This window comes from Apteryx rowi, unplaced genomic scaffold (assembly GCF_003343035.1).
Source record: "Apteryx rowi isolate R43461 unplaced genomic scaffold, aptRow1 scaffold_40, whole genome shotgun sequence".
Taxonomy (NCBI): domain Eukaryota; kingdom Metazoa; phylum Chordata; class Aves; order Apterygiformes; family Apterygidae; genus Apteryx; species Apteryx rowi.
Window position 1 is genome coordinate 174579 of NW_020450530.1, and position 27592 is coordinate 202170.

The 27592-nt window shown below is 39.9% G+C and overlaps 2 protein-coding genes across 2 annotated transcripts; both read left to right on the plus strand.

Annotated features, from left to right (window-relative positions):
• Nucleotides 1-10649, plus strand: LOC112970606 (solute carrier family 2, facilitated glucose transporter member 11-like). Its single transcript, XM_026075180.1, has 12 exons — nt 1-24; nt 1573-1671; nt 2578-2738; nt 3845-3969; nt 5230-5359; nt 5506-5654; nt 6258-6445; nt 7537-7647; nt 7741-7842; nt 8963-9038; nt 9992-10119; nt 10443-10649. The coding sequence occupies exons 1-12, from the start codon at nt 1-3 to the stop codon at nt 10647-10649; spliced, it is 1500 nt and encodes a 499-aa protein (XP_025930965.1).
• Nucleotides 10650-15534: 4885 nt separating this feature from the next.
• Nucleotides 15535-26107, plus strand: LOC112970608 (solute carrier family 2, facilitated glucose transporter member 11-like). Its single transcript, XM_026075181.1, has 12 exons — nt 15535-15558; nt 17578-17676; nt 18872-19032; nt 20644-20768; nt 21034-21163; nt 21740-21888; nt 22434-22621; nt 23434-23544; nt 24166-24267; nt 24452-24527; nt 25264-25391; nt 25720-26107. Exons 1-12 carry the CDS (start codon nt 15535-15537, stop codon nt 25924-25926), a joined length of 1500 nt encoding a protein of 499 aa, XP_025930966.1. The 3' UTR covers nt 25927-26107.
• The last annotated feature ends 1485 nt before the right edge of the window (nt 26108-27592 follow it).

The following is a 27592-nucleotide window of genomic DNA, read 5'->3' on the forward strand; positions in this document are numbered from 1 at the left end:
ATGGCCAGTTTCCTCTCAGACCTGGTAAGTACCTGGTGGGGTATTTACAGCTGTGGTATTTTTGCACACCAGCAGTGCTTCAAAGAAAACAAAATCAGTATCTTAGTAAAAGTAACAAGGCTCCTATTCACTAAAAGCCTCTCAGAAGTGGTTCTGCCCACTATTTTGAGGTATTACGGATGTTTGCACTTCATGTGCTCTCTCATCCATCTTTGTCATATTTTAACCAATACTTTAACATTTCTTAAATGTTTTCCTTTACAGAAAAACATAGATTTGCCTGGCTTACCTGCTGTAAAAATAGTTTTTAAAATATTTCACTACTTATTTAGTGCAAGAGATGGCAGGCAGAGAAGGCAGAGAACAGGGCTGGCCACTGGAAGCTGTGGCATCTTGAGAGGGATGTTTGTGGRTGCCTGCAGCATTTAGGTCCTTGCTGTGGCTGAGGTCAACTGAGACTCTGAGCTCAACTCAGAGCTGCTGCCTTACACATGAGCAAGACACCTCCTGTTAGGACAGCACCTCTTTGAGGAAAAGCATCTCCCTGCTTCTGCTGGGCATACTTAACCTCTAATCTAGGGAAGAGGAATATGGCAGGGCACCTTTGAAAAGCTGCCAATTCTTTCATTCATTCACATTATATTCAGTGTGTCTTGTTGCAAAGGCTGCTGTAGTGTAATAAGTCTTAAGAATAGTTTCAGTTGTGTGGTTTTTGGATCTGTAATCAATCAGAAAAAAATCACAGTGTGTGATGCCTACTCTCAAATTTCCCAAGAGATTAAGATGTCATGTTGCTTGAGAGAGACAGGAGGGGCAAGAGTTCAGAACGGCCCATGGTAATAAGAGGTAGATCTGTCAGGAAAGACATCTTTCTGCTACAGCAGAGATGGAGCAAAACCGGTGCAGAATGGAGCTTCTGTCCCAAAACTGTTCCACTTACTGTTCCCTCCTCTCCATCTAGGTAAAAAACATGGATTTCCAAGGGCTGCCACATTGACAGCAAACTGAGGGGAAAAACATGCTTCAGGCTTCAGATTTCTTTTTGAATTTTCAGCTGCTATGAGCAATTTTCAGAGGCTTTGCCACAGAACTTGAGTTGAGGGACGACTGCCTACTACTCAAGGCAATGATGGGTAGCCAGCACAGCACCTGCTCTTTTGGTTAAGATAGGAAAGGTCTTCCAGGTACAGATGGCCTGGTCACTATTGTTGCCACAGGTCTGAGTTGCAGATAGCATGGCCACTATCCAGATCACAGAGAGGAAAGTAAGACCTCCCTCTCCAAAACACTCTCACATGTATTGGTCCTGGAGTGTGGAATGACCTTCACTTTACTACTCTGTTGACTCATGGCCAAGAAGGGGAGGGAAATGTAACCATTTCCAAACAGAAGCCTGCATTTCCTTGAACTGCATGTAGGGAGGATGTATTCCTCACACCGCGGCAAGCAGAGGGAACACACCTATCTGAAAATTACTTGAACAAATGAGATGTGTCCAGAGAATGAAAGACACATTTAAGGAAAAGTCTGATGGGGCTACAAGCTTCAGGAGATTTTCTTCTACTTCTGCAGGTACAGTACCAGGGACTCTTTCAAATGATCCCTGTCCTGGGGATTGGTGGAACATTCCAAATTGGCTTTCAAATTTCTACAATCACCTACGTGTCTCAGGTAGGCAAAGACTCACATGGCACATTGGTTATGGGTGGCACTAAGCCTACACCCCTTCTTGAGGATGCTCCTCTCTGGCAATCAGCAAAGGTTTAATCACGGTCTTCTCCTCTTATGACTCTTTCCCTTATGACATTACCCTGTAAGGCAGAGCGCATCAAAGTGTAGAAAACAGAAGAGAAGAGAGAGACTTGCAACTTGTTTATAGAACTGTTCCTCAGAAGGAGACTGACTGAGGTGGCACCTGTCTCCCCTAAATTAAGATCACAGCACATGTGTCTACTTTAGTGGTATCATTTGATAGTCTTGTAGTCTACCTATCTTCACATAGGGTAGACAAATACAACAAGTCAGGTGAACCATGCTCTAGGAAAAAATGTATTTCCCCCTCCCYGATCACAGGTAAAAAATCCTAATATATTTCCATTAAAGAAGCTGGGGTTTTGTGAGAAGACACTATTATTAAGGAGAAATCCCCTTACAGCAAAAGTGATATTTTCAGGCTCCAGAGCAGTAAATTCTGAGCGAGGCAGTATCCAGGGACTGGCACTGAACAGACACTGTGTGATTTGGCGTTATTGCCATGTTTCTGAGAGAATAATTTCAGAGAGAAAAAACAAAATGCATTTGCAGAACTCCATAGGGAAGTTCATGCTGTTCTTCACTACAAGTCCATGCCTCAATTTCTCATATTTAAAGGACAATAAAACAAAGATTGAACTGCTTTTACTGGCAAAATGAAAATGCCACATTCTATTATACTATGTCTATGAACAAATGCTCACTTCTAGTGTCTATCTGAAGTAGTAACTTTGGCTGAAGCAATGAAACTATGTTTTAAATATAATAAAATACATGCACTGGATTCACAGTTATTCTCAGTGAAAATTCTTTCCTCTTTCTCAGCATGTTAAGGCTTTCRTTAATGAAACTTGGTTGGAGCGATATGGCTACCCCATCCATCAAGATAACCTCTTGTTTCTGTGGTCTTTCATTGTGTCCATCACTGGTATAGGAGGTCTCCTGGGTTCTTCAGGAAGTAGATACTTGACTGTCAAGTATGGCAAGTATGTATGTTTAAAGACAATTTGTCAATCAAATCTTGACTTAAGGAAATGGCTGTTGAGGTTTTTGAATATGAGGCAGACTTTCAGGATTCCAAAACATAAACCGTTCTGTGAAACGCCTGTGAAAGTACTGATCAGTCTTCAACCAGATATGTCATACTACGAAATGAGAAAATAGCCACTTTTATAATAAAGAAAAATGGTACCACTTCCCTCAGACCGTCTCCCTTTTCTTCTATGAGAGGTTACACCTATACAGTGCAGAAAGCAAATAACAGTGTCCACACCTTGATCATGGCTGCAATATAGCCAGCTTGGCAGTGGTGCTGACAGATTTTGCTGCTTCTTCCCCTTTTTCAGTGGCACTGGCTAATCAGCTGTGCGGCCAGCCTGTCACACCAGATGCAGTTACTGAGGCTGGGCTACTATCAGAGAGGAGGAAAGGCAGCCTCCTAGCTGAAGACAGAATGGGTTCTTTGGAGATGCTACTCACAATTTAGCAGCACTGAGAAGTTTCTAAGTGCTAAATCAATGTGCTTCCTGCATGGATTTTCAAGTGTAGAAAAGCCTGAAGACTTTTCTCATCTACAGAGCCCAGAAGTGTTCCCAAACTCCCAGGCCTAGCTGTGTGCCAAGCCACGCCCTGAGTCTCTGTATGCACTATTTCCCTTTCTCATCCCACTCTCCCTGGTTTACACAGGAAAGAAACTTTGGCATATGAGTTGGAAGGGAGGTGGCATGGTCTGGCAGGTCCTGTCCTAGAAATCAAGGGACTGGCACACACTTGCCATGGAATCTAGAAGTAGCCTCAGCTTTTCCAAGGGCCTTTCTCTGCTGATCACATAATAACATCTTTGGCTTTAATGGATTCTTCCTGTTTGTATTCTGAGCTAGCTGGTTGAAAACTATTATTCTGTGTCATGAGGGAGACAAAGAGCCAATGGTATGAGAAGGGCACAGCAGAGCCTATTTTGCCCTGGACCACATATGTATAATTTGACAAAACTAGCAAGATAATTTCACCCAGAACATCCAACAAGCCAGGAGTTTAAGTACCATTTCCCTCCTGATTTACAAAAATTCCTCTTACTTTCTTGCACTTACAGAAGAAAATGTCTCCTGTGCAGCGATCTGCTGATGATAGCAGCAGCCTTTATCATGGGCTGCAGTAAAATAGCCCGATCCTTTGAGATGATTCTAGTTGGACGCTTCATGAGTGGCATAAGTGCAGGTGAGTGATTTCTCCCACTAGTCAGCAGGAATTTCCTTCACTTTCCCATAATGTTATGTCTCTACTCAAAGTAAAATAATCCTTCACTAAGAAAATAAAATTTTAAAATTGGTGATCCATTCTCAGATGATCTTTTATAACAGACAGCAATAAATTTTATTCTGACTCTGTATGTACCTCACAAATGTTCTACAGGGGTATTTAACCTGCTTCAAGCACTAATCATTGGGGATAACACAAAGAGCTAGGCATAATCAAACAAAATCACTCCTGGGAGGTAGTACAGATGGCAGTGAAAACATRCTGTGCTAGCATCAGTGTGTCTTGTATTTATCTCTTACGCAAAAGGTTGCTTTTCCACTCAGTTTTGGATGGGGAGTCACAGGGATGACTATTTTAACTTACTTCATTAGAAATTATCTCTGTTTTTCAAATAAGCAGATTTTGTACATTGCTTCTCTGACGTACAGTTGTATTGAAGAACAACATTCTTTTGAGAACTACTCACCCACAGGGGCCCTGTGTCCCGCCTCATACAAAGATCTAATTTTTGTTAACGAGAWTGCTTATCTCCATCACTTTGCCTTCACATAAAGCCGTAGGAAGAACATGTTGCTTCCAAATCATATAAAAGGGGCTGTGACCACYATATGAGAGAAAAGCTCTTGTTCCTGGACTAGTTTTCAGAGAGTCTGCGTTACTAAGTATTTCACTAATAGCTGCAAATATTGACTCTGCCTGAAATGATCAAAATTGTTGCTGGACAGTGGAAAAGAAATACTTGTGTCCCCYTCAAATCATGTAGAATACAACTTTAAATCCCTGGAAGCAGACATATAGGACTGTATATTTCTATCTACTATGGATGTTCCATACCAGCTATTCTGTAACATCATGTCAGAAAAGACTGAGGTCATGCTTATAACTACAAACAAATTAAATATACTCCCTCCTTGCTACTCTATTTCCTTTAAAATATGCTCAGGCTCCCAAGAGACACAATGATGAGGCTGCACCCCAAAGGGAAAGCTCTGCATTTCTTAAGAACAGGAAACTGCGCTGTGGAAAGAGGACAGGAACTGAATGGTTTTGTAGAAAAGCTGGTGCTGAAAAACTTCATACCTGGGTTTACATATGAGAAACCATTCAGTGCATGAGGCAGCTATATTTTGTATTGCTTAACTTGTTATATGCAATTTTATTTCACATGGTTATAAATGTCTTCTTTCTTCTCTCTCATAATTCCCTCCTCACCTCAAGGTCTGTGTGTTCCTCTGCATCATCAATATGTTGGGGAAATCTCCCCTAGGAAGCTACGTGGATTCGCAAACTCTACTGCTTCTTTCTTTTGGTCACTGGGAAAAGCCGTAGGACAAATTGTAGGACAAAGGTATAATACAATTGATTTCCAACCCAATTCATTTCTGGATCCCCTCTACCTTTTGCTTCATCCTCTGCTTTTCTATCTATTCCTTTCTGTCCTCAAAAACCAATCCAAAGAACTTTTATTCTACACACACATTTTCTTTACTCCAGGGAGCTGCTGGGCAGTCAGTCCCTGTGGCCCATCCTGATGGCCTCCTGTGGAGTTCCAGCACTGGTCCAGCTGGTCACTCTGCCCTTCTTCCCTGAGTCCCCACCATACCTCCTCATGCAAAAAGGAGATCAGGAAGGCTGCAAGAAAGGTAAGAGAGGGCTCCAGGTTCCTGTTCCTCACTTGGCGTTCGATTGGTTTGTGACATTTGCTCTCCCCATGTGAAAAGAAGTAAATGGGATAAAGTTTTCTCCCTGCTCAATTCTAAGATGTCTCTGTGAATACCTACTAAATATATTTTGCTATAGTCTCCAGGTAGAACATAAAACTATTTCTTGCTACAGTTTTGTACTACAAAACCATCTGTTTTCAGCTGACACCACCAGAACAGTCAGTTTGATGGAGTAATGACAAATGGCTGTTTGCACAGCAGGTCTCTACTGGGAACCACTGAGCTCTGGTTGTTGGCTGTGCACCCTGCTCACTCCCTGATAGGAGGAGGAAGGGAGGAAAGTGGGCCCATGGGCAGGGAGGGAGTCATCGTGCACACCACTAGGCCCCTCTGCCTGAACAGGCTGTGCAAGAGAGGACCAGGGCTCTGGAACACACCATAGGACACCACTGCCTCACACCACAGACACAGCCTATGGATGTCTGTGCTGACAGATTCATGCATCAGCTACTCAATAAACTCCTTAGTCAACAAACAATAGAGATGAATTAACATGGCAGATCTTGCTCTCCTTCTCCACAGCCATAAGGCAGCTTTGGGGTGAAGGCCATCACCAAGCAGAGATTGATGACATCATGAAAGAGAAGGCAACAATGAAAAACACCAAGATCTTGAGTGTCCTGGAGCTAATAAAAGAACCATCTTTCCGTTGGCAGCTGTACATGTTAGCTACTGTGACCGCCACAGTTCAGCTATGTGGCATCAATGCAGTTGAGTGTATTTCCCCCTTAAAGCCTCAAAACACTTATTGACAATCTTAAATGAGATGTCATGGCTCCCAGGAGCCCCCTCATTTTCCTCAGGGTTCTTCCAACCACCACTTTCTGTCAGCCAACCCTCCTTCATGGCAGCAGCAGCCATCTGCAGGCCTTGGCTGGGCTCCCCATGTAACATACCTTTTGCCCTGCTCTTGGTCCTTGCTGGACTTCCTCAGTAGTTAGACTTATGTAACAGCCATTTTTGGCAGCTCTAGTAATGTAAAAGGAGCAGAACCTGCTCCAACAGATGACCCCAGCCTACACTGGCAAAATCTACAGTACCTTTTGTTACTGCTCCCTGCAGCTACTGCCATTTGGCCCAAGTCTTTTAGCATCTAAGGCACACACTTCTGCTGGAATGGCAGGATGCTCACTCTACCTTTAAAGCCAATCAAGGAGCATGCTTACTGTTCTGGCAGCTTCTGCAATTCTCTCCATCTTCCTCACATCAGCACTCCTCTAGGATCTTTTTGGAGCCACAGCTTTACAATTGTCTGCATGATTCTTCCCTCTCTAACATCATGGTGAAGCAACATCTCTAAAGAAAATACARAGCTGAGTGTAACACAGTTTGAACTGGAACCTTTATCATCTCAGCACATCTCCAAAGAGTAGCAAGTACACTTGAAAAAGAAAGGATGCCTGTTTTACCCCCACATGACTCCATAAGCAATGCTCTTCTGTCTTGGGAAAGAAGAGCATATCTTACAGTGATTTTTTTGGACATGCTCCATAAGTGATAATATACCTTACTGTTTCTGAAAGCACCTAAAWCAAGTCTCTGCAGACCTAATTACATTACAGCAGCTGGAGGTCCTTTTATTACAGCATTGTATCTTTTATCAAACTAATTAAATAATAATATTTTACAATGTTTTTGTCTGACAATAAAGTGAATGCTACAAAAAGAGTGCAGAAGTCTAGCTCACTCCAAAGCTGAGCAGCATGCTCCTTGGTTAGTAGCTCCTATACAGAGCAGTGTCACACAGGTATGGGTAAGGGATCATTTACTGTCTTTTCTTACTGTTTTTTTCTTCCCCCAGATCTATTTTTATACTTTTGAAGTTCTCCAGGCAGCCGGGTTTGATGAAAGAATGATCTCCTATATGTCCCTCTCTGTTGGACTCTCTGAACTCTTAGCTACTGTAGTCTGTGTAAGTCACATTACTGTGGGAATGGGTCAGATTTTGCTCTTCTGTCTCCAGTCTGTGAATCTGACTGGTGTCAATGTGATTTATGTCCCTCAGAGCTCCATCATTGAGCGACTGGGCAGGAAAACGCTCATATCAGGAGGTTACTGGATCATGAGTTTACTGCTAGCTGGTATCACAGTGACTCTCTCCCTACAGGTAAGGAAGTTCTTCTCATGGCAGAGATCTCTTTATCTATTCTATTTCTAGCCTCTGCTCACAGGCAAGACCATGCTACTAAGGAAAGAAAGTAAGGCTTAGAAGTTCCAAGATAACTTTGGTGTTAATGGCTTACCCTCTGGGACAGATAGAGGGGAATATTATGAAGAGCAAGTTTGTCTGTACATAGGCCTAAATCTCTCTCACCAAGTACTCTCTGTACTTCTGCCTTCTGCCTTTTGACATGACCCAGTGAGCTCAGCAAGGAGTACATAAAGCACTAGGAGTCGAGCACCAATTCCTAATTTCATCAGGCAGTGAGCACAGAACGCTGGTCAGCACAAGTCAAAAGACAGTCAAWGGAAAACTGTCTTTTTCATTTGTGCAGTTCTTAACATGATAAGTAACACAATAAAGAAAGCAGACTCCTTGCATCAGTTAATTTGAAATTTAATTTTGGTGCAGAAGACACTGGGAATGCACATACTTTTTCACAGACTGGAGACAGTCTGCCAGTTCCTTTCTATAGTACTGTGCCGTTTCTGTAGCTTCTTCAGAAGCAAGTTCTTTTGGTTACTAGCATTCATCCAAGAGTTACTCTATAGACACTACTGAAAAATTACCCTTGAAGCAAGGTGGCAGCAGACTTTCATTGTTGTTTCATTCACAAAAGATCTCAAACGTATGAGAGAAATACTTTCCTAAAGAATCAAGTCTCATACTTTTTTGACTAAGGTTGAGGGAAGTTCCTTTTCAAGAGGAGTTATCTAAGACATTGCCTAACAAAAGCGAATAAAGATATCATTTGGCCTTTCCCATATTTCTAAGGGTTAGGGGAAGCACTGGCACAAAAGAGGAGGATGGACAGTGGAAAAGTACTATTCAGGCATCTGATAATTGAAGGCTTCCAAGCCTGATAGTTGCTCTGCCCTAGCAAACCTGCTTCTCTGCTCACCTAACAAAAACCTCACTGCTCCATCCACAGGAAAAAGCACTCACATTTCCCTGCCAGTTCCTACACACTAGATTTTTTCTTGAGGTGACAATGCTCGAAAACAAGAAACATTTCTCATCTACAATCACTAACAGATATCATCCAGAAGTTTGTTTTTTTTCCCAGGATTGGTATTTCTGGATGCCATACTGCAGCCTTTGTCTGATTATCTTGTTTGTAGTCGTCTTTGGAGTTGGGCCAGGTGAGTACTTCATTCAAAAGAATTAAAGGAATCAAGTCAAGTGAGTTTATTAATATGGTGAGAAAATACTGCAAAATATTGCATAAACATTTGGCATAAACAAATTCATTTAATCTAATCTGGTAGCCATCTAAACATCGTGGGTCCAGTCATCAGCCAGAAACTTCAGTGTGATCAGGTTTGGGTTTTGCTAACAAGAGACTGAAAGACTGAAGAAGGAAGACAGCAAAAAGTACTCACTGAAAAAAAATACGGAAAAAATAGAGCAAAAGCAGATAGGTAAAAGATTTTTTAGAAATACTAAGAAAAAAGAAAGAGAGAAAGAAAAGTGAGAATTGTTTTAAATTCAGCATTGTATAACTTTACATCTTTTCCCACATGGACAGTATTGCAGATGGCCTGCTTTGAAGTGGTTCTTTTCCTAATATAGACTACCTGCTTCTCTTTAGCTTAAAAAAGCCTATTTGTTTTAAAATGTTTCCTTTCCCATATGACAAAGTTGAATTGCTTTCCTAACACAAAGCTGTCGTAGAAGTCCTGGGACTTCGAAACACAACTGAAATGCCCAGGAAGTGAATCCAGGAAGATCATTCATTGATGATCTAACAGTATCACATGGGGAATTCTTATTAGTAATAAGATTTGTTATTCCATCCTTATGCAGCATTTTTCATAACAAGATGTCAGACTTCTACAAGCGTTAACTACTTAATTCTTGAACTTCCCCAATAAATTTATTTGAATAAATTACCATCTTAAGAAACTGCTGTCTAGCAGTTTAGAAGATACTGCAGATATCTCCTCTTCTAAAAAACAGCAACATATTCAAGTCTTTTGAATGCCAGTACATGATAGTAGTGTCCATCTGTTGACTGTGTAAAGGTAAAACTCAATCTAAATGTTCAAATCAAACACAACAACAAGTAATATTTCTTATTCTTATTTCCTTTCAGCTGGTGCCACAGTTTCCATTAGGGTTGAAATTTTTAAGCTGTCATGCAGACCACCTGCCTTTGTGATCAGCTCAGTTCTCAACTGGCTGGGAGTCTTTGTGATCGGAACAGCCTTCCCATTCATTGTGGTGAGTGACTTTACCTGGGACAATCCCCACTGCACTAAGCTCCAGAGCTGGCTACAGACACAGGAAGAACAGTATGAGATGATAATGCCATGTCAGCCTAGAGTGGTCTTGGCACCTGCTCTCCTGAGTCCGCTTTCACAACTGAAGGGCCCAGATTTGCACAAGGGACTGATTCAGACTCAAATATTTGTCAAAGTTCAAAATGCAAAAAACTCTTATTGAGTTCAAACTACTTAGGGACGCAAAATACAAAACCTCCSTAAAGAAAGTGACAAATCTAAAGATATGCTCATCTCACTCTCTTATTTTGTTCTTCCCTGCAGGAGAGACTCAAGCAGTTCTGCTTCCTCATCTTTATGGGGGTACTTTTCACTTCAGGGATAATAATCTACCTGTTCCTTCCAGAAACAAAAGGAAAGTCAATCATGGAAATCACAGAAGAATTCAACAGGTTAAACTTTAAGAAGAAGTGTGTTCCAGCAACTCCAAATCATGTCACTGAGGATTATACYTTCTGCACCAGGCTTTGACTGGCCATTAGGGGGAGCCCGGCTTTCTTAAAAGGAAGAAAAAAAAGACATCTATCATTTTCTGACTAACAAGTCAGCCCAAATGGACTGTCATTTTTCATATCTGTCACTTAAAAGGTTTTCACTTTGCCAAAACAGCACATGTTGCTCAAGCGCTCCGCTCTGGGCAATACGGAAGAAGGATATTAGAAGGATAGATTTGTGACTCATAAGCATTTTGGCTTAACTTGCTAAGTGTAAATCTCTTTTATAACAGGTCAGTTCATACACACCGAAACTACATTTAGAATTTATAAACACTCTGCTGGCCACAGAGGAAGGGAAGACCTGTGATCCCCTTTCCCTCTGTGGTTTCTGTGTGTTTTTACAACACAAAGATGGGAATAGTGGAGTTCTTGGCTTGCTGTCTGTGGCTAGGAGTCAATCCACGACAGACTGGAGAAAAAATTCAGTGGAATAGGAGAGAAATTCTTTCTTTAGACTCAACTCAATGGTCAAAGCTTGCTAGATTTCCCTGCATAAAGTCATGTTTTCTTTCTGTTGTTTCTAGYTTGTCAGACTTCAACAGTTTGATTTTATTCTTTAAATTAAATTTTTGATAGAACAGTTCAGCCATTTGGTTCTAAGCTCAGACTTGTTCATGAAAAAGTATGGGCAAAAAGCTCCTACACAACTCTTCTAAAAGGTTTGTTTCAGTGGCAATACAGCTAAAGGACTCATGGATGAAATTCAGTTGCCAAGAAATACAGAGACCTACAGCTATTTTAAAATCTCCTTGTTATCCTGCCCATCACCATCTTCAGCCTATGTCTTCCTCTCAGGATCAGAGTTCCCACCACTATCTCAAGGGCTTTGAATGCCATAACAATTTAGCTGCTTCTTTCTGCTATCACTTTGTGTGACTTTGGGCTACCCAGACACAGGTTAACCCAAAACTGTCCCAGACTGGAACTCCTGACTGTAACAGAATACCTGTTGCTTTTCAGTCTGTACGATATCTTCATGTAGCAGACTACCAGCAAAAGCTAAGTCATGTCCTCTGGCCCTTGGATACATGCAGGACCTCTCTTTGGGGTGTATTGCTCTGTCATGACTAGGAAGTGGCCCCATATCCTCATATTTCAGGGATGTGCAATCAGTACAGACTGTTCAGTTAGTGTTCAGTGCAGCACAGTTACTGATTGACAGCTGTAGAGATGACTGCAAATATGTTATACCCTGAATACTTTGTCAGATCCATACAGCTAGAGATTTACAGTGAAAGTGGGAAATAACACTCTAACATAAGGGACTTCTAAGGCATTCATTTTAGCATTTCCAACAACAATTTATGGTATAATCAACAGTCTATCATAGGACGTCTGCCAATTTTTGCAAAAGTCTAGTGTGCACAAAGGTAAGGAAGCAAAGTGAGAGAATACGTTAAACATATCACATGCATGTTTTCTAACTTCCAGATTTAGCACCATATACTGTTCCCAACKACTGCAGTTGTAGGAATGGATGCAATATAATATTCCATGTTGAGCTATTATCAACATCTGTGCCTGAGTTCACAYCCTGCAGACCTTCAGACTGCAAATGATCTTCAAGGCAATCTGAAATTCAGTTCCTAATTCTTCCTCTTCCTGCTATATACAGTTAAAGGTAAAAATTGTTTGTGAGCTTTATAGGATAGCATGATCTTATRAAGTATCACAGGGATTAATTTCACCAGAGACTTTTTTTGCAATACACAATCTCACAGGACATTGCTTTTCTTTAGAAAGCGTCTAATTTTCTGCATATTTCCCTCTGTTAATGGGAGGTTCATATGGTCCTAGTAGCAAAGTGGTACTTGTATTAACAAGAACATGGAAGATACTAAGGCTCACAGTGGAGCTCAACATACAAATTAAAAACTAAGCACTAGACTTTCATAATACAATAAGTATTTTTATCTCTGATATTATTTTGACTGGCACACTTACTTCAACTCATATGAGGCTATTCAAAGTACGAATTCAATTGTTCATCTTAACTCTTGCTTTTTTTTAACTGGAAATATTAAACATAATAAAAATGGCAGATTAACTCATCATAAAACTTCTGGCTTCCACAAATGTTTCTTTCCCAACATCAAAATCTTCCTCAGGGACACCTGGCTAGGAAAAATCACTCCCTCTTTGGTGTGCACACTGGGGTTTTTCATTATTCCTGCCTTCAGGATTGAGGGACACTTAAGACCTACCAGTAAAAAATAGTCTACAAAACATGAAGAGTCTGTAAAGTCAAAAAAGGTCAATTTTTTTGAAGTGCTTCATATAACAATATGGTTAAAAATTACTGGTGATTTGGAGACAACTGCCAACATAGAAAGGAAATCTCAACTTTTGCAAAGCAGCATTCTCTTTTCCTAGCCAGTCTTTCTGAAAACATCCTTAATTCCATTACAACAATACCCAGAGTCTTTGGAAAYAGAAAGAGAATGGCATCATGTAGCACTGCTTGAGTGACTCATTTCTCTCATCTCAGTTATTCATTAGATGTTATTAGGAAAGTTTTCCCAGTAAGACCCTCACCAGGAAGTGAGCAGATGCTCTGTGGAACATTAATGGGACAACGAAGTGGAACAGCTATTYGGAACACAGGTCAACCTTTGCCTGTGCTCAGTGGAGCAAGGCTGTATTCTGGTAACAGTCTGTTCAAAGGATGAAACAGCAAAAAGGATAGCATCAAATATACACAGCAAGATTATCTGCAATACCTGGTATCACATGACACAGTGCCTAGATACATTGACATTTCTGCTCACACATTTAAATCATAGCAATCCAGGCCTCCCCTCCTATTTTGGGGTCATAAGGAATGAAAGTTGTCAAAAGCCACCTAAAAGTATCCCAGAGTCTTTTGAAAAGGAATAATAAYGACCATGGCATATCACTGATACTTCAGAGTACTGTGTATGGCCAGTCCAGAGAGTTAGAGGCCTGCATGCACTCTGGGAGGTGATAGCAACAAAGAGGACAGTCATTCAGAAACTAGGGGAACAGTACACGTACATTTTCTTTCAGAGACATCAACTAATAGGTAAGATATATCTCAAATGCTAACTCTAACTGAGACATAAACCCTTAAAAACTGGATCAGTGAACTGCTGTCAGCTAGACACAAAAACCATAGCTCTGGGCTAGCTGGCCTGTATTAAGGAAGGCATAGCACAGCCTTTCATATTTGGTCACATGGGACTATAAGGTTGCAAGATAAATAACCAAATACCTGATGTCATAAGATTAACTGTCCCAGTCACAATTATAACTAAAGAATATCTGCAAGAAACTAGTTAGCACTAATTATGAATCTGCAGATCTAATAAAGGGAACCTTGCRACAGTGTAAGCTATAAAAGCACGGAAGCACTACAGTAATTAATCAACATAACTGCAAAAAAACATTACAGGAGGAAGAGTATTAACCTACCAAAAGTAGGAATTTTAAAATTAAAGTACATAAGCAAARAGTAAAAGTAACAATATGTATAATAAGTAGAAGTGGGTGAAACAGAACATAGGAAAATATGTGTAACAGGCAGTATTTGAGGAGGAATGCCCGAGGCTGATAGCTACATATTATTGCCTCCTTGTGTCTTACCGCCATACCATATAAATAARGCAGACACTAGCAATTAACATTGCATTTCTCTCTTTTGTCAGATGCACATTATGTTGTTTTAACTTGGTATGATTTTACAAAAAATATATTAATTCTTAGCATTAAAGCAATGGTCTTGCTGCTCTGACAACAGCTTATTTGCTGGGGAACCTAATCTGGAAAAAGCAATACCATGAACTCTCAGCTCATATCAACATTCAACTCCATTTTGAAGACCTCATAACAATGGGAGAAAGGGCAGGGCAGCACAATATGCTGTATTTCAGACATTAGCTAGAGCATCTGTGAACTAGTCTTTGCATGTGATGTATACTGTAGTAAATATGGCTATTTGCATCTGCCAAGACCTTTATGATTTCTTCATCTTCATCTTCTTTGACTGATATGTAAAGGGCAAGTGATATCTAAGCCATTTAGCAACCTAATACATACAAAACCCTCTTAACTATGAAGTAAATCAAGCTAGAGACTAAGAATTTTCCAACTGAAGGAACAGACAGCACTCCACCTGTGGAGGTTACAGGATTGTTTCAAAGCAATCACTTTTTTCTCACAGACAGGAAAAGAAATAGGTAAACTAGTGGCAAATGCTAGAGAAAACTGTGTTGAATCTTACTCGCCCAGTAAAGGAAAAACAGTTAGTATTAAATACTTATCTGGTCAAGCCTGGTGTGCTGCTGTAGAATAGTTAAGTTTACACCCCATTTCAAAATGATGGAGCATTTCAATTCCTTTCAGTAATGATTAAGTTCTGATGTGCTCCAGTTGCCATCACATGAAAAGAGAATAACTCTTTCCCATTATATGTCAAAGTCCTATAGTTCACTGTCCAAACCCATCTAAGATTCCCAACAGACAACATCGTCTCTCCATTTCTCAGCTAATGCTGAAAACCAAGCAAGGTATGGTTATTGGAATCCTGTTTAAAATTGCTATCTCAGTTCCCTATCCCCCTAGCACAAGACAGAGTTCATGAAATGTAGAGGTTCCCCCCAAAGGAGACCATCTTGTTTACTCGGGCTAGACATAACTGTTGGTTGAAATATTTAATCCAACAATTCTAAACTTTGTACAACAGCTGAAATAGGTGTAATTAACTCAAAAACATTTGAAGTAAAATTTAACTTCAATAACATGAGACTAGCTCACTGATACTGCTATTGCATAATGTGAGCATTTGGTTCTTTTGGCAGGGACTAGCCAGTAAGCAACAGGAATCAGCTCTTTTGTAGAAGATGGCTACCTTCTTCTCTGACCTGGTGAGTATCTGGTCACTTCTTCTTGTGGCCCTAACTTATAAAAGACAAAGTTAGCATAATAACAAAGATCCAGAATCCTTAAAGATTSTAAGCTATTCTGGGACAGAGGCCATTTTCTCTTCTGCATTCAAACATCACCAAGATCAGTGGGGCCTGGGTCCATGGAAAGGTCCTTTCAGTGCAACAAGATTAAGTAAAAACTAACAGAAGTCCTAACAGTTCCACCACAGACAAAGCTATTGTCCTTTTGTGTTCTGATATACTGAAAATAATACCAATTAGTAGGCACTCTGATTACTTTCTATGATTACTTCCAAAGTAATGAATAGATAACTGTACTGCAAAGGCTAAGAAATACACAACATAAACTTTATAAGAAATAAGCTTCCTCGTTTCATGCAARGACAGATAATATCATCCGTCAAGAGTTCTCATAGTCTTAAAACAGGGAAGAAGTGAAAATCTATTTCTCACTCCATTTCTCAACTGCCAGCAAGAAGCTATTTTGCTTTCCTTTGTTGATCTGTTGATTTTGAAAACTGTTGATTTGTGAGTTTATTGCAAAAATAGGAAAAGTGAACAGGTGAGTTATTAATTTATGTTTCAATGTTTTTGCCAATTAGCAAATCCACTGAATTTCAGAAAGGATTTTTAAGGGAAATCAGAGTCTCAAGATCCATTAGCTTCTTGCTTCTTATCATGGATAACTTGGAAAATCCAGCTGTGGGCTAATTAACTAACAAGCCCRTGAAAGATGGGCCAAAGCAGCAGAAAAAAGGGGGGTCTTCTAAGTACCTCCCAGTCCAGCATTATTTGCACTTGYATTACCTTGTTCCTCTCTGACTGCACTTTCTACCAGCTCCTCTTCACCCAGGCACTGATCTCAAAAAGCTAACAGGAAGCCGTGAGATGATGCAGTTCATATTTGACACAAAAGAGATGCAGAGCACAGTGTTATACAGAGTCGGTGTTACTGTCCTGGTATGTCACACACTGAATAAAAAGGGAGAGTGAAGTAAACCCTAGAGGACCCTGCAAAGATCCTGACAGGGCTAAAATAATGATTGTTCTAGGTTTGATCTGCTAGATACAATCTAAGCTATTTCAGGAAGATTCCATTTAGCCTTGCAGGCACTTGGAAGCAGGACAGATTGCCAGTGGTATCACATACCTCAAAAAGGTCTAAGTAGTTATGTGTTACATATTTTCCTTATTTACAGATAAAATTATTTCATTCATCAAAGCAGCTAGCCCATCTCCGTCCCTAATCCTTGGCCAAGGCAATTATAGGCAGATACTATCGCCCTAGCCTGGAAGATGCCAAGCCTTTTAATATGCTAGCACCTACTTTTATTGTTAAATAAGAAGAAAAAATAAAATACTGAGGAAGGAGGAGCGAAATCACAAACCAAATTCAGGAAGAGTTTTGTATGAACACAATTACAGGGGCTGTTCCAAATTACTATCCTCTCTTTATTAAATTGTAGCCTATAACTTTCTGAAAAAGATGAACAGTAAAGAGATCTGTTCATTATTATGCTTAAAGACAGGACACAGGCAGAAATTAGAGCAGAGAATACGAGAAAAAATTGTTGATTTTTAATGCATTGCTTTTGTGGCATAACATTATGGTTTGATATACATACGTTACTGCAGRCTGCAGACAAGAAAACTGCTGTCCTCTCCTCTTCCCTATCCTGGGCTGACATGTTTATCCAGCCAGCCTGTCAGATACTGCAGTCATATAGTGAGAGCTGTACTATCCAGAACATTTTGTTAATCTCTTTCTCCTACTATCATTCTTATATTAGCATTTAGTCTTGCTATGGCACTGTGGCCAGTGATTGCATTCAGCAGCAGGTCAGAGGACTTTTGGAAAAACRTTTACATCCAAGAGGATTTAAAGTGAACAATGCAGATTTCCAGAGGGGTTGGGCAAGTGTGGCTAAAAAGACTCACAGCCCTGTGTGAATCTAGATTTATGAGAAGCGGATGGACCATTGTGTTTTCTCTTTGCAGGTTCAATTCCGAGGACTATTTCAAATGATCTTAGTGCTGGGAATTGGTGGTAGTTTCCCATATGGATTCCATATTTCTGTGATCAACTATCCTTCTGTGGTAAGTAGCTGTCTCCCTGGGGCTGAAAGCACAAAATGGAGAGCCTGAGCTAAAGATAAATCTCACACTTACTGAGCTGAAATATCTATGCCTTTTCTTCCACGTAGCAGTAACATCAAATGGGTAGTTTCTCTCCTCTGAAGAACAGGATGTTACCTTCTGTTTTAAATAAATTGTTACCACACAGCATATAAGCTTCCAATAGAAGGCAGCTGCTAAACGGAGCTTTCAACCTTTCCGAACTGATTTGTCAAAAAAAAAAAAAAAAAGAGAGGTTGTAAAAGCATGGAAAATAAGGTCTAGGAGCCTGCACCTTAATTTAATGCCAAAATCACCTATCCCCTTGCCGCCTTTAGAAAGTGATATGGAGTCCAGCTTCTAAAGCAAGACAGGACTGTGTGTCTACATCGTGTCATACAGGTATTCAGTACTACTATATCCCATGACTGGACATAAGAATCATATGTGGTCTTTTTCCTAAAATGGCCTCCTCTGAACACATGTCATTTTATTGAAGTTTCAGTTTCTGTTACAGAGGTTCTTACTCTCACACTCATGGAGGATTCTGAATTCAAATCCTTAAAAGGGATCGTAATTGGAAGAAAATTACCCCAAACTGCAAATGTATTTTCTTTGAGATATCATGATTTTTAAGCCAATCTTAAGATTCAGGGATCTTGATTTCCAGTTAATTACAGGCAAAACACAGCCACAGACATCAAAGTCACAGTTCACCTTCAGTACCAACACTATCTCCCAGATATGAAGAAAAGATTCTTCTCATTGCTAGAGCCCATTGTGAGAGATATAGTCTCTCACTAGACTCTTCCTGAATTGGATTTGTGATTTTACTTCTCCTTCTTCAGTGTTTTTTTTTCTTATTATTTAATTATGAAAGATTAGCCATTCTGCTAATGTGTGACCCAAGCCTTTCTACAATTCCTGAATTTTAGCAGATACAACTTTCTAAAAGAGGGGGAAACATCCTAAAAGCACATTTTCTGTCTTTAGAACTTACTGACTGACACAAATTTGAAGATTTTGCAATGTGATCTCAGCTAACCTGTTTGACCAAGGGAAGCTAGTCTCTAAAGAAGTCTGATGTTGAATCTCAGATTACAACTGAAGTACAATAACCAAATAATATAAAGGAAGCTGATACCATTATCCAGTCAAATCTCATTTTATTTTTCAGCACATCAGGAAGTTTATTAATGAAACATGGATAGAGCGAAACGGCTCTCCCCTCCATCCTGAGACAATCATGCTGCTGTGGTCCTTCATTGTGTCTGTTTACGGGATAGGAGGACTCCTGGGGAGCCTCTGCTGTGGCTACCTGACTACAAAATACAGGAAGTAAGCGTTTCTTGTAATAACTCAATAATCAGAGTATATAAAGAACAAGGAAATAGCAAGGTGAATGGATAAATCTTTTCTTCATGGTTGAAGCATTCTGACTGAAGACTAAACTGATTTTGTTTGCCATCACATCCACTTCTTTCAAGCAGCAAGCAGTCTTTTATCTTGTTTATCTGAGCCCTCCCCTAGTGAACTGTATTTCCATAAAGGATGGATTCACCAACATTGGATCAGTGCCTCTGGGAGTAACAGGAYAGTGTAACTACCTCTCATTCTGTTCAAGATCCCACATGACTCCCATAAAGATCTTCCAAGCTCTACAAACCCCAAAAAAGGAGCTGTATGTCTTGTGTTGTAACATGTTATATGCAGTTCCTCTAACCACTGGGAATAGAATGTGTAGAAGAATTCCTTAAGTGTCAAAAAAGAGTCAGATTTCCACTTAAATACACTCATTCTGGGGTGATGACCTTATATTAAATATTCATACCTAATCTAATAAAAATGTGAACAGAATAGAAAAATTAATTTGCCTCTAACTGCTCTGTAAAGATACAATCTGCACAAACCAAATTCTCAAAGAGACAACTGTCTTCTTGGCCATTCGTTTTACCGAACGTCAGTCCCAAACTTTCTTTCCCTCTGGATGGAGAAAGGATTCCCCACCAGTCTGGTCCGTTCTCAGTGCCTTGTGTGTAACACCACTAATTTCATTTGCAGAGAAATTGGCAAACAGATCTACTTGGTGTGACCCACTTAAAGATCTGCTCCACCACCCACTGATCCAGAGGCCCCTCATACGGGTCTCAACAAACCATCTTAGCCTGCCTGCAATTGTGTTCTTTGCTATCAGGTAAGTGCCCCCAAGAAATTTCTTGTGGGACACTGCCTCATCCCACACTCAGAGGGTCTCCTGAGACTGGCTGGAAACAAGATCATACTCTTCTCCTGTGGGTTATTTAACACACAATAACCTAGTTGCTGAATCACAGTTTTCCAAATAGAGGATCTCTGTGAGTTCTTAATGCGTACAAGAAGGCTCTTGACTAGCAAGCATGAGGGCAAAACAACTAGGTGCAAAAGATTATTTGATCTGAGCCTGAGACATCAGGGTCATGAACACAACCAGCCCACAATTCACACAGAGTGCCTTTCGAAACATGCCTGTGGAAAATGCTTTCTGTCATCTCCCAACACCTCAGATCACATCCATTTTGCAAGAGTACYGTTAATATGAGCCGTTCTGAAATGGGAGCCATGGAGTCACATTATTTCTGGGGAACAACCTCACATTTTATGAGGAGTTCTAGCCATTAAAATATTTTGGTKATAGCATGGGCCAGTGATCTCTTTCCCCACTTGGACTGTGTAGAAATGTGGATAAAGTGTTTCAAATGTTTAAATTCTAAGTTAAGACATATTAATGAATTCAAACCWGAAGGATCCTGAAATTTTAAAGAACTACTTTGACTATCCAAAGTCAAAATTTTTTCAGCCATTCCTCAAAACAGTGGGAATGGCTGTACCATGCTTCCTGTCACAGCAAGATTAGTCAAAAGAGTACAAGACATTCTCATTTCATACTGATTTCTTATATGTTTTTTTCAGAAAGAAGTGCCAAATGTGCACCAACCTGATCATGCTGGTAGCGGCACTTTTCATGGCCTTCAGCAAAACAGCCAAATCCTTCGAGATGATTCTGGTTGGACGCTTTCTCTATGGCATTGGTACAGGTATGCACTCATCCTGCTGTGGATAGCAAGCATCCTTGCTGTCCCAGCATTGTCTCTACAGTTACCATCATTCTTGAAGAATGATTTTTAAAGTACCCAGTGAATATACTGAACACTTAACAAATGTGAAAGACATCATCCCTGTTGCAAGAGATTATAATCCAAATACCAGGCAGAGTGAACGGAAACAGTGTAAGAGAGGATAGAATGAGAAAGTTAATCTTTTCTCAGTATTTTAAGTCATTTATCCTCTTCTCTGTTTAAGGGTTTTCTCTCAATATACATCCTCAGTATGTAGGAGAGATTTCACCTAAGAAGCTGCGTGGATTTACCAACTCCACAGTTGCTGTTTTTCTGACACTAGGAAAACTCACAGGACAGGTTATTGGACTACGGTAAGTTCTGCAATCTTTCTAACAGCTTATACTACAAAGTAGCAGAAATCTTTTTACAAGCCTATCCTCTCACCAAATCAGTAAGAAATCYTTTCATCTTCCCCAAAACAGGGCTTAGCTTATGCCAGAAGAAAAAGATTGACCTAATTTGAGGAAAAGAAATGGTTTTAAATGTAGTAGAAAGAAAAATGAATTACTCCTCATAATTGTATTTCTTTTTATTTTCACACCCTTTCTACTATGGGACTTCCCTTAGAAATTTACATTTACATGAAAACTCTTAGCAAGATGTTCCAGTACTGTAGCCAAACAGCAGTCAAATCACTCTCATCAGCTCTCTAAACTTCCTAATGGACCCTAATGATCATTAGAAAATTTTTCAAGATGCCAAAGAACTTCATAAAAATTGTCACCAATAAAAATAGCCAAATTTGCAAAATTTACCAAATAATCAATTCAGGCATTTGCTCCACCGCAGCCAAGAATGGAATTGAGCAAATCCTCATCACTCATAAAAACTTCTTGAACATTCATTTCATTATTTTAGCATAATTCTATTTTGCATATGCTTTGCAGGGAGATTTTAGGAAGCGAAGCTTTGTGGCCATGGCTGTTAGCATCTAGTGGACTTTCAGCACTGGTTCAACTGGTTACTCTCCCATTTTTCCCTGATTCTCCATCCTACCTCCTGATACAGAAAAGTAATGAGGAAGCCTTCAGGAAAGGTAGTGTCCACTTTCTTCACTTATTTCACTTCATTTGATAAGTTACAGTGAAAGCCTCTGTAGGAGACAAGAAAGCAGAGCAGATCTGCACAGCACACTGCAGTGCCATGTAGTAATACCAGAGGTAGTTCTAAATAAAACAGTTGAAGTACCTAAAGCAATATATCTATATTAACCTGGGACCTCACTCAGGTTAATTTAATCAGTTAAGAAGAGAAAGATATATATCAGCATGGCTAATATTTCCCACTACTTTATTTCCTTAAAATAAATGGTTTAAGCAGTTCATTTATTATTAAATAAAATGCACTTAAATGTTTATTTTGTTTAAAAGTAAGTCAAATCAACATTAGAAAGACATGATATACTGACAGCTGTAGAGACAAAACTCTTCTGATTGCCCATTGACCCAGGACCAACCAAGACAGAAGCAGACAACAACACATAATTCTGCCAATGCATATGCAGACTAAAGGATTTAATTTAACCACTCATGATGGAGCTATACTGCTAGAATAATCCACTCCCCTCTTTCTCCTGAACAGCTATTAGAAAGCTCTGGGGGGAAGGAGACCATCAAGCAGAAATTGATGACATCATGAAGGAGAAGGCTGCAATGGCAAGCGCTAAAAGCTTGCGTGTCCTCGAAATAATAAAAGAACGATCTTTGCGCTGGCAACTTTACATTTTGATGACTGTCATGACCACCTTGCAGCTCTGTGGAATCAATGCAGTTGAGTGCCTTCTTTATCTCCAGAACAAGAGACAATATTAAACAGCATCATAAAACCCTCTAAGTTACTGTTTGTTACACCAAATTAGAATCAGAGACTTACAGAATTATTTACATTGGAAGGGACCTTTGGTCATCCGGTTGATCTCCCCTGGTCAAAGCACTGCTACCTTCAAAGTTAGATCAAGTTGCTCAGGATTTTGTCCAGTTGAGTTTTGAATATCTCTGGGTATGGAGACTCCATGACCTCTCCGGGCCCCTTTTCCAGTGCTTTACCATTCTCACTGTGAAGAATTTTTTCCTTATACACAGTCAGAATCTCCTTTGCTGCAACTTGTGTCCATTGTGTCTCATCCTCTCACTGTGCACCTCGTAGAAGAGTCGGGCTCTATCTTCTCTATAACCACCTGCAATTGGATCCCACCTTTGCCTTCTCTTCTCCAGGATAAATAAACCCAGCTACCTCAGCCTCTCTTCCAGTATTCTGTGCTCCTGCCCCTTATTTTGGTGGTTCTCAGTCAAACTCGATCCAGTTTTTCAGTGTCTCTCCTGTACTGCAGGGCCCAAACCCRGACACAGTTCTCCTGATTGTGATTTCACAAGTGTCACATAGAGGAGAATAATCATTTCCCTCAAGCTCCTGGCTATGCTCTTACTAACATAGCCCAACATGCAATTATCTTTCATAGCTGAAAGGGCACACTGCACTTTCATAATAATATGTCAACTTCACCAAGAGAGATGGGCAGTAATATGCATCAGGATTGCAACATGTTTTTTTCACAGGTGCATTTTCTCTCTGCATTTTCCAGATATACTTCTATTCTTTTGAAGTATTCCACACAGCCAAGTTTGAAGAATACCTTATCCCATACGTGTCCCTAGGAGTTGGGTTGTGTGAATGCTTATCTTCTATACTGTGTGTAAGTCTCTTCCGACTAGAGTTTGGAGGAAAAAATTAACGTAGTTAACAAGTGTACTTTTTCTTTTTTTAACTGTGATCAGGGAAGACTGCATAATCGAAGATATCTCTTCTTGCCTCTGCAAAACCATATGCAGGATGAAAGGCAACTGTTTTCTCAAATTATTTTGCATGACTGGATGTCTTTAGACTCATTTTTATTCCACAAAATTATTTTCTCACTCTGTTATAAACAATTCCTAGAGCAACTGCTCTGCGAGAAGACATGAGCAGATCAAGAGAATCAGGGGCACAGCTCCAAAGGAACATGAGTCTTGATTAGGTGCATCAACTGATGTTCCTGATTAGCTGTGCGGGTGTGTATGTGCATGTGCACAATTTGATGTATATACACATGCAAGAAAGGGAACTGTCTAAGAATAGAAAAGGAATGATTAGTAAATACAGCTTTGAGGAAGCTAATAAAATCCATTAGGAGTTTAGAGACTCTCAAATGACACTGATTTTTGACTGTATTATTCAGATTAAACTTCTGATAGGAACACAGGGAGAGAGAAGGAATTATTTCATTTGAGAACTAGGATTTATGACATGCGAGGCATCTGTATTTTCTGCTTTTCAGAGCACCCTTATAGAGCGTTTTGGGAGGAAGGTGCTGCTATGGGGAGGATATACACTGATGTGTTTTGTACTAGTGCTTCTTACCACGACCCTCTCACTGCAGGTAATGAGACAGCAGCCTTCTGGCTACCTACCCAGCATCAGCCAGCCTTTCTGGTCTTGCCTTACAGGCAGGACTTTTTCCTTCRGGATAAGCACCAAAACTTTAGTCAACAGCAGAAAACACAGAGCACTGCTACTCTGTCATGTATCTAACTGTTTGATATCACTTTGTTTTTTTGCTTTAGCACCAGTTCTTTTGGATGCACTACTTCAGTGTCATCTTGATCTTCCTATTCGTTATCTTCTATGGAATTGGACCGTGTGAGTACATCAGTGGTAATGTTGGGAGGAAGTTTTATATCATATTGATTGGTTACACAACCAACAGAGGAAGAATGGACTAGTCCCATGGTAAAAAGGTTCTAGAAAGGAAGGAGAAAAAGGCCTCAGCCCTGTGAACTCAATAATATCAGCAGACATGTACAAGTGAGAGAAAGGAAAAGGACACAGACACCCACAATTTTATGGCTGATCACAGGATCTGAATAATTCAGAATAGAGTATCATCTTCTCCAGAGGTTTTGAAAAAGAAATCTCACAAGAATTTTTAAAATACTCAGCAAAAAAAAGGATTCCAGGCATTGCTAGGTACATCATATTAATCTTACCCTTCATTAACTTAGTGAGTAAAACTTTATACCTACCAACATGCTTCAGGTGGAACTGACCACAGAGCCAGTAGGGGAGCTGGTTTTATAAACTACTGCATCAATAACGGCTACCAATGCGATAGGGAACTGCACAGATGCACTGGCACCAAGAAAAAGATTCCAGTATGTGCATTTGAAACCTGAAGTCCTAAATTAACAGCTGTAGTCCCTTTCTGCAATCACGGTCTTTTAGCCCCATGGCAGAGGCCGCCTGCCAGCAGGCCGTCCATTCTGCTTTTCCATCATTTTTTACCATTGTCATTCTGAGGATCTTTGGCAGGAGCAAGGTGCACCGAAGAACTAAGGAAACATGTATATCTTGCTTGTGTTTTGCTTTTCTTCTTCAGCTGGAGCCACTATATCCATCATGGTTGAAATCTTCAGCCAGTCATTCAGACCATCTGCCTTTCTGATTGTTGGCTGCATCAATTGGATGGGGCTGTTTGTACTTGGGATGATTTTTCCACTGATTGTTGTAAGTGACTCTAACCGGATCCCTCCCTCCAGTCTAATCCATTTCTGAAGGAACAAAACAACAGGACAGGGAACAAAGCAACAGCAATGCCATGCGAAGCTTAGGGCCCTGTCCAACTACCCAGCCCTGCTCAGGGGTCCCCCAGGTCTCTGCCACAAGCAGAGTCAGGCTGTATGTGGCCAGTGGAAACTCCTGGTTTGATACCTTTCCTGATTTGTTTCGTGAGCACACCTTTGTATTTTAATTACTAAGATACAGACTTGCACCCAAGGGCAGGAAAACAAAATGAGATTATTTTCCTTACGGTGTCTCTCATTTCTGTTTGTAGGATAACCTTGGACCCTTATGCTTCCTTATCTTTTTGGGAATCCTTGCTTTATCAGCAATTTTCATCTACTTGTACCTCCCTGAGACCAAGGGAAAGTCGATCATGGAAATAAAAGCAGAGTTCAACAAGTTAAATTTTGGAAAAAAAGAAACCTCAGTCACAGAAAATAATTTTCCTAAGGAACAGCTGTTCTGCACCAAACTCTGAATGTTCAGAGGAGAAATTTGCATCTCTTAGAAAAGACAGGAAACACTGTTGCAATAGAACTAAAAAGGAAAAATTAAAAACAGACTGCAAGCTATACTGTGTCTTATTCCTATTGTTTTTAAAAATATACAGATATGAAATTCCTCTTGCTAGACTTTTATTTCTTCCTGATATCTAAACATTTTCCCAGGAAATTCCATCACTCAGTTTTAAAATCTACTGGATATAAAGAGATTTTTTTCTAAAAAATAAATCTCTTATGCTAATGTACTTTATGAATTTTTAAAACATTTTGTGCACAGTCCATAAGGCCCAATCCCCTTCAAGAACTTTTGTACAGGCTGTCCTCAGTCCTCACAGCTCTTGATCCACAACTGCAGGTCTCAGCTGGTGTCCCTTGTTTCCAGGACTCTTGTTCAATGCCACATACACCTAAATGAGACCACACTAGTTCTAAGCACCTCAGTGTCAGGAAACTGTTAACAAATAGTTCACAGAAGAATATCAGAAATATGAAGGGCTAAGTGGAATAATATAAGGAGGCAGACTAAGGGAAGGAAGAATTTAACCAACTAAATGATCATCAGTCAGGAGGCAGGGGAAAAATAGAAGTCTAAAATATTTGACTAGCAGGCTGATAGAGTAAAAGCCAGGTAAATGGTTTAGGGTGACCAAAGGAGATGCAGATAGAAAAGCTAGCAAAGGAAACCAGGAAAAAAGGTTCCAGACACAATACCAGAAAAAAAAAACATTGAAAGTGAAATCTGTTGGACTGTACAACAGTCTGGAGATGTAATGGAAATTTCAGTGGTGAACATTCTAGTAACTCTCAGCAGGGAGAAGGATCTACTGAACAGCATCATTATTATACTCAAAAGAACTAAAATGGCTCCTATAAAATTAAGCACTCCCAAGAGCCTCTGTGGTGTCTAAGGATCTGATTTCCTAACTGGTACATCAGCTTTTGGGAATTGCATCAGATGTTTTGAGAGAAGAGAAAGTTTGTTTTGGAATTTTTTTTTTAATATAAGCAAGTTGCGAATAACTAGGGATTACTGCACACAGTAGAAAAAAACGTTGTGAAGTTGACTGGAAATATGGTCTTGATTTTTCCGAGTGGCAACTAATAACTATGGTATGACTGGTGACTAAATGCTTTGGATCATGTCACCTGCTTTCAGTAACTCACTGAAGGAGAAACTCATCAATATTACAAACAGCAGTTCCTATCATTATCGTTATGGATGGAGCTTTCACTTGAGTTTATTTGTTCTTAATGTTTTGACATAGGAAATGTGTCTTAAAATCTTTGTTTATACAAACAGACTTTATTCCGGGAAGTATTTCCATTATTTTTGCTTCTGATACCGGAGAGCCAACCCATTAACAGGGGCTGTAAATGAACACTGGCACATAGCAATCCTGGCTCTTTTTGTTTGCTGGCTTTTTATAGAAAGAGTGCTACAGTGAAGGAACAGACTTAAAATCAACATACACTACCTATAAATTAACTTATACATGTTCATACTGAGGTTTTCAACACTGAAAAAGTATTTGCTTAAACTACGTTGTTGTAGTACAAGCATTTAGTCCAAGCTGTTCTCACTCCAAGAAAGTTCTCACTCCTTTTTAGATGCTAAGTAGGGGAGTGGGTAGAAGAGCCCTT

What these genes read in the sequence shown, in the direction of transcription:
- LOC112970608 (XM_026075181.1), top strand. Translation starts at nt 15,535, where the DNA reads ATGGCTACCTTCTTCTCTGACCTG. An exon ending in TGATCAACTATCCTTCTGTG is followed by an intron (nt 17,677 to 18,871) that starts GTAAGTAGCTGT and finishes TTTATTTTTCAG; the next exon opens with CACATCAGGAAGTTTATTAA. An exon ending in GCTTATCTTCTATACTGTGT is followed by an intron (nt 23,545 to 24,165) that starts GTAAGTCTCTTC and finishes TCTGCTTTTCAG; the next exon opens with AGCACCCTTATAGAGCGTTT.